At 30.7% G+C, this 14142-nt stretch overlaps 2 protein-coding genes and 1 long non-coding RNA gene across 4 annotated transcripts; 2 read left to right on the forward strand and 1 right to left on the reverse strand.

Annotated features, from left to right (window-relative positions):
* The first annotated feature begins 478 nt into the window (after positions 1-478).
* On the forward strand, positions 479-1794 carry LOC105795421 (F-box protein SKIP23). The gene has a single exon (XM_012625038.2). The coding sequence runs from the start codon at positions 549-551 to the stop codon at positions 1728-1730; it is 1182 nt and encodes a 393-aa protein (XP_012480492.1). The 5' UTR covers positions 479-548; the 3' UTR covers positions 1731-1794.
* A 565-nt stretch (positions 1795-2359) lies between these two features.
* Positions 2360-6080, reverse strand: LOC105795423 (rop guanine nucleotide exchange factor 1). Of its 2 annotated transcripts, none has more exons than XM_052628759.1 (5): positions 5556-6080; positions 4954-5070; positions 4309-4841; positions 3340-3693; positions 2360-3031 (listed from the first exon to the last, which is right to left on the reverse strand). In XM_052628759.1, exons 1-5 carry the CDS (start codon positions 5827-5829, stop codon positions 2600-2602), a joined length of 1710 nt encoding a protein of 569 aa, XP_052484719.1. In that variant the 5' UTR covers positions 5830-6080; the 3' UTR covers positions 2360-2599. The 2 variants fall into 2 exon arrangements, with proteins under 2 accessions (XP_052484719.1, XP_012480494.1); XM_012625040.2 differs by having other exon boundaries at positions 4309-4847.
* On the forward strand, positions 5944-6581 carry LOC128039882 (uncharacterized). Its single transcript, XR_008194635.1, has 2 exons — positions 5944-6091; positions 6208-6581. It is a non-coding gene; the product is annotated as an uncharacterized LOC128039882 (long non-coding RNA).
* The last annotated feature ends 7561 nt before the right edge of the window (positions 6582-14142 follow it).

Below are 14142 nucleotides of genomic sequence, written 5' to 3' on the forward strand. Positions count from 1 at the left end.
TAGGTTTCAACAAATAAATTAGATTCGTTTAAAATATTGGCAAAGTTTAGGTTTGAACATTTAAGGCATGAATTCGACCCAGTCCATTTTCTAATTTGTAATATATAGTATGTAATTTATTACACATAAAATTAAATTTATGATAATATATACTGCTATAATGTAAATAATAAAAGCCAAGATACCCATATATAATATTGTAATAAGTAAATAAATAAAAATATAAAATTATTAAATATTAAATATTAAATTATTTTGTTAAATTTAGATTTATTATAATATTTTTTAGCTATATTACTATATTAAGTGAGTATTTTTAATTTCAAAATGGTACGTCATTAAATTTAACAAAAAAAAATAGTAATGTTATTGATTGAAATTGAATTTTTGAAATTTAAAAAATAGAGGGACTAATTTCTAAATTTGTAAAAGGTAAAGACTTGTGATATATCTTAAACTTTAATTTATTATAGTCTAACAACAAGTTTAAAAAGCTAAAGACAATTGTTGTTTTCACAAAAGGGCCGACCAACTGTTTGTCCATTTTAATGGCATATTGGTCTGAACTCCCGCCAGAGCTTCTAACTCTAATAGCCAAACGTCTCGAAACCCAGTTCGACGTTCTACGATTCCGATCAATCTGCCGTTCATGGCGTTCTTCTTTTCCACCAAAGCTTTACCCTTTACCCAAACGCCTCCCTTCATCAAAAAAAACCAAAGCTGGATGCCGATTCTCCCTCAATCAAATCACCATAGCCACCTTGTTCCTCGTTAGATTGCCGCCGGCCACTGAGAATCGAAGTAACCAAACCGACCCTTCTTGTTGGCTGATCAAAATCAGTGATGGGAAACCGTTGAATCCGCTTACAGATTCTGGGTTGAACGCAAATTTACCGAAGGTATTGGATTTGATAAATTGTCAAGTCATTGAATTGGGTCATGGATATGTAGGTCGATATAGTGTTCATATCAATTATCGCTTCCGGGGACTATATCGAAATTACATAGAGAAAGTAGAAATTTTGCGATTAAGTCCCGACGGCGATGATTTCATGGCGGTCGGGTTGTTTAGCCACGGTGTGGAGTACTTGGCTTTGTTGAAATCAGGAGAAAATGAATGGACTGTACTTGAAAATATGCATGGTATTCAAGATATTATCACATCCAATAATAAATTCTACGCCATTGAACGAAGTGGAGGAACTATCATCGTTGACCAATTTTTCAGCGTTGGTTTCATACAACATGCTGTTGGCTCTCCCACAAACAGGAAATTCTTGGTTGAATCTAGTGGGAATTTATTGACTGTGGAAATGATTTTCCTGGAAAATTCAGAATCCAATGCTGGTTTTAGAATTTTCAAGTTAGATGAAGAAAATCAGAAGTGGGATGAGATTAAAAGCTTGGGGGATCAAATTTTAATTCTGGGTTTGCATCAAGTGGTTTCAGTATCAGCTTATGAATTTCACTGGGGTGATCAAGGGAACCTTGTATTCTATTCCATAGATGGTAATGTTGAAGATAGAGTTATGTATGTGTTTGATTTAGAAAAGGGTATTTCAATTCCTTTAGAGAATTGTCCTGTTTATTGTAACTTGTTTTGGCCATTGCCTGTGTGGTTAAATTCTTCAGAATCAGTGGTTTCTTCTTCAATGGAAGCTACACCAGGAACTGAATTTGCAAATTTAGGAATATGTGAAGATGTTGGTAGTAGCTTTTCAAGTTCATAGTGCTTGTTCTGATTTTTGTTGTTTTAAACTTGTGTAGTTCCAAATTCAAAGGCCATTTTTAGAACTGATTTTTTTTTTTTAAATTGGGTTGATGATGTTTCATTGCTGTGGTTTATTTGTGATAGTTATTTCTCATCAGTATAGTAACTTATTTGTGTGGCTTATTCATTGGCTAGTTAGGAGGACAGTTGATGGTCCCTACAGGTGATTCAAACCAGTTGGAAAATTTGGGAACTGGTATATTGGTCTGGAATCCAGACTCTGGATAAAAGAATTGAATCTACTTCTGAGCGAAAAGTTCGAAAAAAAAAAAAAGCTGAGATTAAAAAACTCATGGACGAAGCGGTTTATAATTATTTAGTAATTTTTATAATTTATTTACTAATTATTGAGCCAATGATCAAACCAGTTAAATCAAAAATTAATGATATGACTAATTTAACAACTAATTTGATTTTTAAACAGGGTCTTGGTTAGACAACTTAGTGATTTAGTAATCCTGTCAATTTAATTAGAACCAAATTTGAGCTCATTTTGAATTTAAATTTTAAGACATCTTGAGATGCAAACCAATTTGGGAATTGGGTTAGATGACTTAGTTTGATCGTGTTTTTTATGATCAAATTGAATTAGATCGAATTAGAACTTGAGTTGATTGAATCAAATTTTTAGGTTCGGGACAGAAAGACGTGTCAAACCGATCGATACTAGCTTAGACTCCACTCGAAAAATAGGACTACTCTTCCTAATGCAAAGAAATATACAAATACTAGATATACCAATATTTCTTAACCAGTCAGACACCCAACTAAACTGAGTTACTTCTATTTATAGAACTTTATCTTACATGGGATCATGAATCTTTGATTTCAGTCTCTCTCCGGCGCATTTTCTGAAACCCTTCTCGCGCTCAGGCTACCTGTATACGACCACACCTTCTCAAATTCACTCGCGAATGGTTTTTCAAATTTCCGGTCAGGTTCTTCCTTAATATCATTTCTCTTCAAAGAGGAAGCTGCTCGTCGTGGACTTCCGGTGAGTGGGGTTGGCGAACAAAAGGTCGGTGTTGCGAAAGGAGAGGCATAAGGAGTGTGTTGAATTGAGAAGGGACTAGGAGACAATCGCCTTTGGATCGGACGACCACTGAAACCGCTCCTGCTGAAAAGAGAAACTGTTTCTGCCGCAGCACGTTGCTTGATAGCATCATCAACATAAAGAACATCATCTATCCTTGCCATAATGTTGAAAGCCAAACTCTCCATCACCCTCGAGTAGCTTTCAAGAATTGACTGCCCAACATCCTGCAATTATACGGTAAGATTGATTCAAACAACAATGGGAACCACAGTTCAAGAAACATTGCCATATTTGTAAATTCACTCAATATAGGTCCTATTACCCCCATTAAAAAGCTGTGGTCCCAAAGATCATGGATGGTACACATTTGTAAAAAGATACAAGGAAGCAACATAAGTTGGTTCTATCCTTCCTAAGGAACTACCAAATCACATTTATTAGGCCACATGGTTAGATAGATACATGCTACCAAATCCATACTTGTGTTTCTTGTTTTGTTTGTATTTCCATAAAGAGAATTGGTGCAAAATACCTTATTGTATTGAATTTTGTTCATATCCAATGCTGTTTGTGGAAGGCCGGGGAATCGAGCCCTCAAGCTATGTAAAAGGGTCTCGGCTCTTTGTGATAAAAAATTGTTCTTCTCACTGTCGGACACAAGGCCCTTGACCTTTCCTCCCCATGACGAGCGCTTCCCTTTGGTGTGATTCGTGTGTTTCCTCTGATCTTTCTGCTTCCAAACATGTACTGCTGCCTCAATCCTATTAGCTATTTCCAGAGTTTGATGTTCTGTTGACAGATCAAGGCAATCAAGGAGACATTCTGGCGAGAACTGATCGGCTGTAATGTAGCGGTAAATGATATCACCCAAACAATCTTTTCCATTCTGATGACAAGGAAAATGTGTCAACCATTAAAGCAGATGTAAGAAAAGTATGCTAGATAACAATTGGTACAATAACAGTCGGCTAGTCCATTTTCAACTATCATTCAATGCTACATCAAAATGCACCTCTTTTCTAGACTTCTGCATGAAATTGTCAATCATACTTTAAGCACCTTGCTTAATAAACAGGTTTCTTGATAGAGATGCTCATTAAGAAATTTACTAATACCCGAAATGACATAGAAAATATGTTAACCCTTCAAGTAAATGTAAGAAAAGCTATGCTAAATAAACAATAGGTTTGCAATAACCATCAACGAGCTCATTTTCAACTATTATTCAATGCTACATAAAACGCACCTGTTTTCTAGACTTTTCAATGGGAGAAACCTAATCATGCAAGGACTTTTCAATCATAATTTAAGCAACTTGCTTAATTAACAGGTTTCTTGAGAGTGATGCTCATTAAAAATTATTAACACCCAAATTGACAATAAACTTTGAGTACCTAATACGAACAATCACGAATTCATAAGCAAGGAAAAAATACATGATAGTTGATACGGCTTTCAGCAAGACAGCACAAATGTCACTACTTGAGGAACAGTGACAGACCTTTGGTAATGTCTCCAAGTAAGCAGTAGGAATCTCCATCTCAGCGAGCACGCTGTTATTGATCGCCATGGCAGCCTTTAGTACTTGGTTTGTGCTATCCCTACATTGTTGCAGCTTCTTCCTTGCATCTTCAGACAAACCATTCGGTGGAACTTTCGGACACGGCAACCACCACTTCTCTTCCTGCCTAATTGAGGGTCTCCCTCCAGAAACAGACGATGAATAAGCACCACAATCACCACCATCACCCACAACTATACCCCGATCAACATACCAAAACTCTGTCTCACTAAAACCATCAAGCATGGTAATCAAAATTGCATCAAGCTTCTTAAGGGCCGGAAGGTTCATATACAAATCCAACCGTGGCCTTGTCACCATGACTTCATAAGTGCCTCCTCCAGGGAATTCTTGTATGGATGGTACAAGCTCAACAATCGAATCACTCACACACAAGAGCCATTCCATTTCCCTCTTCCACATTTCTTTCTTCTGTGGTGCTAATGGTTCTAATCTCCACAATTCACCAAAGACTGTAGCTGCCGTTACAACGAAGAGTACCCATTTAGCTTAAAAGAAATCTACATAACATACACACACATATATATACATAGTACAATAAATTATAAGCAAAATCAAACAAACCAGAGAGATTTGTGATTGCATTCGAAATGGCAAGTGCGGTACACACTCCTTTTCCACCTCCAGACATGTCTTCTCCTAAAAGAAGCTTTGCAAATCTCTCCTTCATCATCTCAATTCCTACATAACATAAAATAATAATAAAAAACAATACAAAACCAGTTAAAAAATCACCATATGATGTATAAACCACCGTAAATAATAATAAAACCAAGCATATAAGCTCACTGAACACTAAAATGGAACACTTAAAGAGCAAGAGCCTGCAGTTTTTTTTTTCAAAATGCTATAGCAGAGAACAAAAGATTGAAACAAGAAACCAATCTTCCTCAGTTAAATGCTTAATTACCCAAAAATTCCTTTAAAAAAAGTAAAATTAATACTTAATTAGCTGAAATTAGGAAACAAATCCTTGATATTGCTTCCATACTTGGATTTTTTTATTTCTTTTTCACTTTCATTATATTTTTGCAACAAAAATGGAAACAAGCAAAAACACGTTGCTCGGAGATATATACTAAACCATAAATCTCGTCTCTATCAAATTTCTACCGAAAATTGCGGAAGATTTTATTCTAAATATAATGAAAAAAACCGCGAAATACCGGACAAATCGGCGTCGCGTTTCTCAGTCTTCTCGTCATCCCAAATCACGACATCCTTCCCTCCGATCACCGGCAACTGAAAACCGAACCCTCCTCCGGCCGCCATTAACCTCGGAGATGACGTCATCGAACTCGAACAACCTTCTCCATCGAAACGCCGACACGAGAAGCTACTGCAACTCTCTGACTCGCTGACGTCAGCACTCAAACTGTAGCTTCCGCAACGCTCGCTCTGCTGATCGGAGCCATCGTCGTCAGAATACACACTCGCCATGTGATCTTTTTATAGATCAACCAAAAAAAAAAAAAACAAAACCCAACGGCCACCTCAGCCGCACATTAGGTAAACAGCTAGAACTAAAAAAAAAACACAACTGGGTCTCCCTCTCTCTCTCTCTCTCTCTCCTGTTTGTAGCAGTGAAGTGAAATGCTGGGAATTTAGAATTTAGAAAGAAAAAATCAACGAAGACGAAGAAGAAGACGAAAAATAAAGGAAAAAGAAATGAGAAATGCTTCACATTCTCTCATATAACAAGGTATCATTCATTCATTCTTTTTTTTTTTTTGGTTCACTTTTTTTTTTCTCTCTCTCTATAAGTACTGAAACTTTATCTTTGGGTTTTCTCCATCTCTTAACAATTTGTTTTTACAGTGAATGTGTGTGTGTGCAAAAAGCTAAAGTGACGGAGTTTGACAGTGCTTTTATCTTTCCGTCTAAGCTCAGCCATAGCAGTACCCACCCCCCGACAGGTGACCTTTTTCTTTGGGGTTTTGGCCCCCACTCCACCCGGTTTCCTCCTCCTTTTTTTTCTCTTTTTCCCTCGTTCCTCGAATCAGATCAGATCATAAGTATTAGGAGATATGCACAAATCAATTAGTACTTGAATTTGTATTAAACTGTTAATCAAACTAAAAAATTGATTAAACTAATTGCTTTTTATTTTTCATTTTTAAGTATTTACTTGACTTGAAAGAATCAATTGAACAAAGGAACTAATAATATGATCAATTCGATCACTTATCAAATTCTGGAAATCTTAATTTTTGTTTTCCAAAATAGCATTTCTTCTACCTATTTAGCTTCACTTTTCTGAAATCATTGCATGATTAGTTCTATCAATAAATGTTTCAATTTCCTTGTATAAAATTATATTGTGTGATATGCGGAACTATAATATTTTTATGTACGTTTGTCATGGATATTGTTATACGCTTAGAGTTAAGATATATATCAGCACAATGAGCCATTGAAATTAGTCTTTTTACCCCTAGTCTTCTGATCCCCTTGACCCTTGCTCACGTGACAAAGCCACTCGCTCAACAAGCCACCTCATCAACCACTCACTTTTTCGAGTCAAGCACTTATACAGTTGTGAACACATCTCTAAAGGCAAGTAGGCCACACTAAAAAATAACAATCTTGTAATGTTTGGGACCACTACATTCGCATCCCACATACGTTGTCAACATGTTCACCATAATAGTCGGCTACATTGCACTACATGAAAAGAGAACTTTGCCTATAAATATCTTCCTAACGATGAAGAGTGGATCGATCTTTCAATTGGATCCTTACTTTGAGCAATCAGCCTATCCTTCTATATATCTCTGTTTTTCTAGATGAATCGGCCTCCTCAACACTACTGTATTCTCTTATCTTTTCCCTATCTCCTCCCCTTATTGTTCATTGTATCAATAGATATATTTTATTTTTTAAAATATTAATCAAATACAAGTATTAGTTTTTTAACCTCATAAAATTAGAAAAAAAAATCCACTTATAATGTATTAAATAAAGAGTGAGTATTTAGTATACTGCTAGTGTATTATTTTAATCCACAAGCAACATTAAAAAATTGACACATCTCTTTTTAATGTATATATTTTAAATATTCTACTATATTGTTATAGGATATTTATCAACTCCTAATCGTATTTATAGAATTTAAAAACTCCACCGCCACTACTAATAATTTCCTTAAATGTTTTTATTATATTTAAATGTCACAAATCGTATTAAAACTTGCTTTTAAAGTTTTTAATTTCGTTATCAACATATTTGATAATAACATTTAAAGATAATATTCTATAATAATTATCAACAACTATTTATTTCTTTGTTCTTATCTATATTATTTATTGAACTTTTAATTGTGTTAGTGATATATAAGTTAATCAATTTAAAATATATATATTTAAAACCATTTGTTTTACATAATTATATTGTTGTGAAATTAATTATTATTTTAAGATATTCTAATATAAATTATATAATATTTTACAGAAAGACATTTGAAATTAAGATATCAAAATTTTAAATATTTAATTTTACTATTTTAATTAAAATTATATTTAATTTTAATATAATTTTAACGATATATTTATTGCATTATTTTTTCCTCATTTTGTGGAAACCATTACAATTAGTTTTCTATTTATTTTTAACCTTGAAAAGTGAAAACTATAATAAAAAATTTATATAAAAATTAAATTATGGGTAAACTACACCAATGGTCACTTTTGTTTACCTTAGGTTACGTTTTAGTCACTTATGTTTGAAATGTTACGTTTTAGTCATTTACGTTATCATGTTGTAACATTTTAGTCACTGAGCCGTTAATCGTCGTTAATGGTGTAACGGTAAGCTGACGTGGCACGTTAAATCATCATTTCAAACAAAATTTTAGGTTAAATTATAAAATTGATCCCCATATTTTTTTAGTTTTAAGTAATTTAATTTTTTTTTCTTTTATGTTCTTTAAACTTTCTTTCTTTTTTCCATTCTCTTTTGTTTCTCCCTCTGTTTTCATATCTTTCTCATTTCTTTTAACATATTAGGAAGTCGAATTGGCAGTGAAAAAAGAAGTAGGAAGTCGACTATCATCATTTGCCTATAACCAAAACCCTATAACCAAAACCCATAAACCCATACCATGCTTCTTTCTTCACTACCAATTCGACTTCCTGGTATGTTAAAAGAAATAAAAAAGGTAGGAAAACAGAGCGAGAAGCAGAAGAGAATGGAAAATAAAGAAAATAAAGAAAGAAAGTTAAAAGAACATAAAAGAATTAAATTGCTCAAAACGAAAAATTTTGGGGACCAATTGTATAATTTAACCTAAAGTTTTTGTTTGAAATGATAATTTAACGTGCCACGTCAGCTTACCATTACACCATTAACGACAATTAACGGCTCAGTGACTAAAATGTTACAACACAATAACGTAAGTGACTAAAACGTAACATTTCAAACATAAGTGACTGAAATGTAACCTAAGGTAAACAAAAGTGACCATGAGTGTAGTTTACCCTTAAATTATTTACAATATATTGATGAATTAGATGACCTCACCTGCCCACCTTAGCATTCCAGTTTGTAGATGACATGGCGCGAATTTTATTTTCGCGTGAAAAAGACCAAACGGCGGTTAGTTATTTTGCCGGAGGGGTGTGAGGGTTACGAAGCGGACGTTTATACTTTCAATAATATGAGCTCGCATCTCTATGGCGTTCGATTGATTAAGAAAATAATTGACAGAAATGCAATTAATGTGGGTTTGGGAGTTTGAGGGGGTGATGATTAAATGCAATCTGAACCGTTAAAATAGTGGGACCCCCTTGTTTTATTTAATGATCAGGATTTGAGGAACGGAAGGAATCTTTAGCGGCTAAAAGCCTGGCTTGTGCGGACGTGAAGTAATTGATGTCGGATATGGTTGCTACGTGTTCAAATATTGACACGTCATATAATAGGTTAATTGCATCCTAACACCCATGCTTGTGTAAGCTGGACCAATTAGATCGGAATGTTGTGGTCTGAAAAAATGCATTAATCAGTTAATTTAAAAATTGGTATAAATTAATTAAATCCAATTTTTTATTTTTAATAATTTTTATAATTTTTAATAATTTATTTAATCTAAGCATATGTAGGATCAATTAACTTTAACTTCATTGATTTAACTAATCCAATTATGAAAACATTGAAGCATTCTTAAATTAATGTTTAATTTTTTTATAAGAATAGTTTAAAATTTAAATTAGTTCATTTAAATGCATCAATCAAGTCATATATCAGCATAGTTATCAAATTACATATTTAATGCAATTTGATCAATAAATTTTGATTGTAATGGTGAGGTATACTGTAATTCTAAATGAATAACTTATATTTGAATCTTGAAAATAACGTTGTTTGAAGGGTAATTACAAACCCTGAAATGATTAGTCTCCATGAATTGTAATATGTACATGAAATGTACATTGGTTGAAAAAAGTATTTTTAATTTGATATGGAGCATACTTAAAACACGTATGTATTGACCACATTGATAGCTTAGAAATGACATAAAAACATCATGCAATATTATTACAATTCAAGAGTCATGTAGTAGATATACACGTATTTACAGTGTAACATACATCTTTTAATATATATCCCACATTAGTTTCAATATGATATTTAACGTTCAATCTCGTGACTATACTAATGAAAGGACTTGATTGGTACTATATTTATATCGTAAAAGCTAAATCAATACGTTTTAAGGTTAACGAGTACTTTAAAATCAATGCTATAATTTGATACACATATGTTTACAAATTGATCCATGTGCTTAAAATATGCCATATGTGATATATGATCTACATTTAAAGCCTTGGCTAATTCTCAATATGATATAATTTTAGTTTAACCTCTTTAAAAGTTTATAATACCAATATTACATGGACTCAAATAAAATATTTTAAAATTTTGAGACCAATTTAAAATCCAAATCATAGTTTGAGGACTATTGATGCAATTTATACACATCAGCATCCGCTACCAACCTAAAATCAGCTGATCTTACTCGTGTCCCTTTATTACTTGTCTGATTTCGTAGCAGCATATTGTTACTTTTGGCGTTTATTTTAAATGAAACAGATCTGACGGTTGAGATGAGAAGCATCATCAATGTAGGACCCGCGTGATTAAGAACATAGGGTGAAATTATATTGTCCCTTAGTGATTGGGGACCACGTTGATAGCTATAATTAAAAATAGATAATAATAATAATAACACGCACATATTTATAACGGTGGAGTTTGATGCACGTGATCAGAATTTGTGAGACAGGGCATAGAAAAAACATCATAGGTCGGCTGGTCGGATATACTATAATGGAATTTGAGCTTTTTGACTACTTAGCTCTAAATAAGAATAAAGCAAACCAATATAGAAAAAAAAGAAATTATTATTCACTCAAAATTTAAATTGATTTTGAAAAAAAATCAATAATTGTAAGGGTTAATTATATTAGATGTGTTCGAATTTATGATTTAAATTATAATTAATTTAGGAAAGTTTGGAATTTTAGTTAGGGATGATCAAAATAGTAAATTTTTAATTTAAGTTTTTATAATTTATAAAAATTTGAATTAGTAATGGTAAAATTACACTTTGGCCCCTCAAAATGATAAAATTTGATTTAACTTTTAAAAATTATAAAGATGTAAACTATTAAAATGATAAAATTACATTTTTATTATCGTAAAAATATACAATTTAATTACGGTTTTCTCAAAAAAAAATTAAGCTTTGCCACTGTCAACAAATATAAACACATCTAAAAATATTAATTCATGCACACTTTGTTTTTAATGTATCTACTGGAACAAGCCTGGTAACTAATCTTCCGTATCCTGTAGGCCCATTAAGGAGAAAATTGTTGGCCACAAATTTTAAAACTGCTCCATACTTAGGGGATGATCGAAACCTCGACTATTGATTAAGGTATGAAAGACCCTTAACATATCAATTCACGTAATTTAAATATACTTATATTAAAGTCAAGCTAACATTTAATGTTGAAGCAAATCCATTGAATAATGGAGTGATTAAATTAATATAACTCAACCAAACGTTTTGAATGGTGCTGAATTAAAATATAGACCATGCTTTAGCAATGTATAGTGACTTTAATCGTTTAAATAATATATGTGTATACCCACCAAACTACAATGATAGGTATAACATATATAAATATATGTTGAAAAGTAATTATAACGTGAAATTAAGTGATAAAAATATTATAGTAGTCATTATATTAAAGTTTATTTTATATTAATTCAATTGTGCTGTTAAAATTTAGCGTGAGTAACATATTATACTATTTTTAATAGTATAAATGAAAGAAAATTTTAACAAAATGATCGGTTGCTATTTGATCTAACATATAGAGATTAAATTGCTCATTTTTGAGTCAAATTCTTAGTATAAGGGTATCTATGGTAATTTTTTGAATTAAGTGATATAAAACACAAATAAACAAAAAAAAACGGAATATAATTGAAAAAAGAAAGTAATAGAGTGGAGTTAATACTACAACTGTGCATGATAATTGCATATAACGAGATTAAAAACTCACATATAACAGTGTGCATGATAAAACTCAAACATAAATGTTGAAAGACGAAAAAACTTAATATTTGTCAATAATATTAAGGGCCAGTTCTTCTGGTCGGTTTTGGGTGAAAAGGAATGAATAACACACTTCATTTGGGGTCAGATTTCTAGCTTCTGGGAAGTACTTTTCTGCAAATGAAAAAGCAGAAATTTTCTGCTTCTCCAGCCAAAAAGCAGACATTTTGTGTCACATAATTGAGAAAAATACTTTCTCATATATATATATATATATATATATATTATTTTACTTTAAATTGTAAATGCTATTGTAAAATTTTTAGTATTTATATTTGATATATAAATATTATCATTTTTAAAACTTCAATCCAAATATATGTAATATTTTAATTTGTTAGGTTTTATGTTTTCTATGTTATGTTTATATATAATATGAGTTATATATTCAAATACATTTTAAAATAAAATAATACAAATGTGTTAAAAGCATTAATTAAAAATAAAAATAATTTTATAATAATATAATTGTGTCAATATCTAATTACAAATATTTAATTATTATATTTAAATACTTAAATATAGTTTATATATTCTAATTAAATTTAATAAATAATTAATATTAATTACTTAGAAATATTTAAAATTAATATTATATATTAAAATATTAACAATAAGTTATAATAAAATTTTTTTTATATTTTTGCTAAAATATCATAATATTAACTAATTTGAACATTATTTAAATACATATTTGTTACTTTATAATATCATATCTAAAATGGACATTTTATTCTTCAAAAGCACTTTTTAACAGCAATGCCAAATATTCAAAATTTTCAAAAGCACTTTTCCACAGCATTTCTCAAAAACACTTCTCAAAAGCAATGAAGAACTCGCCCTAAGTTTTCATCGGTAGATAAATGATGGTCGTTTTTGATGGGTTAGATGATGGTTGACTTTACCATGTCGACACTTTTAATTAAGGGGTAATTAATAAAATTTTAATTGGGATTATTGGAATGGGGAGTACGTGGTGCCACTGATTACAATATATTTTATTATGTTAATAAATCCCGATGATATGCGTGGGGATGATAGCCACACATGTTTGCAATTGGTATTGGTGATGACATTAAAAAAAAAAAACCCTGTAATTTTAGATATTATTTAATAGGATGCATTTAGTACTACGTTGTAGATTAAGAATAATTATTTTTATAAATAAATTTATATTATTTTAGGGATAAATATTAAAATTACATATAAATTTAAATTTAATATGTAATAGTATACATAAATTTTAATTTTGTACTATTTATACATGGAATTTTAATTTAATTTAAATTTCACAAATCATTGATAATATTATAAAATTAACATAATCTTACTATTAAATTAATTCTATATGAAAATAAATGCACGCATTTATTTATTTAAATGTGTACAATTAAATTAAAATAAAAATTTATGTATATATATAAACTTTAATTTAATTTTTATATATATATAATTATACATTGACTCAAAATTCGGTATAAATTTGATGTTTATCAGGAAATTAAAACATTTACCAAGTCCGTAAGGTTAATAGCTTTACAAGCATGAAGTCATGCAGGCCCAAGCACGTTAGCGAGCTGAGTCCAACTCGGACAAGACTCGGCTAAAATATTAATGCAAGAACGTTGTATAAGCCCAAACATGTTTTTTCTTATAATTTTATTTAACAATATTGAGAAAATTGAGTAATAACTAAATGGTCTAATTAATAAATTTCGTCCTCAACATTATAAAGCTAAAATTTAGTTCATTTATTTAAATTTGTTACAATTTAATGTTTATAATTTCTGAAAACTAAAAATTAATCCAAACATTGGTAAATACATAAACTTAAATTTCGATTCTTCTATTGACTTTTTGAACGTAAGTTGCCAAATTATTCATTTTTCTTGACTTATTATATATATAATTATCGAATTACTGATTTCAATAGGTAAAAATATTTCATAAGTCCCTATATTTTTCATAAATTTAAATTTAGTTTTTATATTTTTATTTTTATGAATTTAGTCTCTCTATCTTTTAGATTTAAAATTCAAGTTCAATTATTAACATTGTTTAATTTATTTTGTTAAATTCAAGTTCATAACAACACCATTTTTTAGTTACATAGTTACCAGTTGAGT

Source organism: Gossypium raimondii, chromosome 3 (genome assembly GCF_025698545.1).
Source record: "Gossypium raimondii isolate GPD5lz chromosome 3, ASM2569854v1, whole genome shotgun sequence".
Classification (NCBI taxonomy): Eukaryota; Viridiplantae; Streptophyta; class Magnoliopsida; order Malvales; family Malvaceae; genus Gossypium; species Gossypium raimondii.

Excerpts from the sequence above, each read along its gene's own strand:
- LOC105795421 (XM_012625038.2), top strand. The coding sequence starts at position 549 with ATGGCATATTGGTCTGAACTCCCGCCAGAGCTTCTAACTCTAATAGCC.
- LOC105795423 (XM_012625040.2), bottom strand. The coding sequence starts at position 5,829 with ATGGCGAGTGTGTATTCTGACGACGATGGCTCCGATCAGCAGAGCGAG. Across the intron at positions 5,071-5,555 it reads ACGCGACGCCGATTTGTCCG|GAATTGAGATGATGAAGGAG; the intron begins GTATTTCGCGGT and ends TATGTTATGTAG. Across the intron at positions 4,848-4,953 it reads TGCAATCACAAATCTCTCTG|CTACAGTCTTTGGTGAATTG; the intron begins GTTTGTTTGATT and ends TTGTAACGGCAG.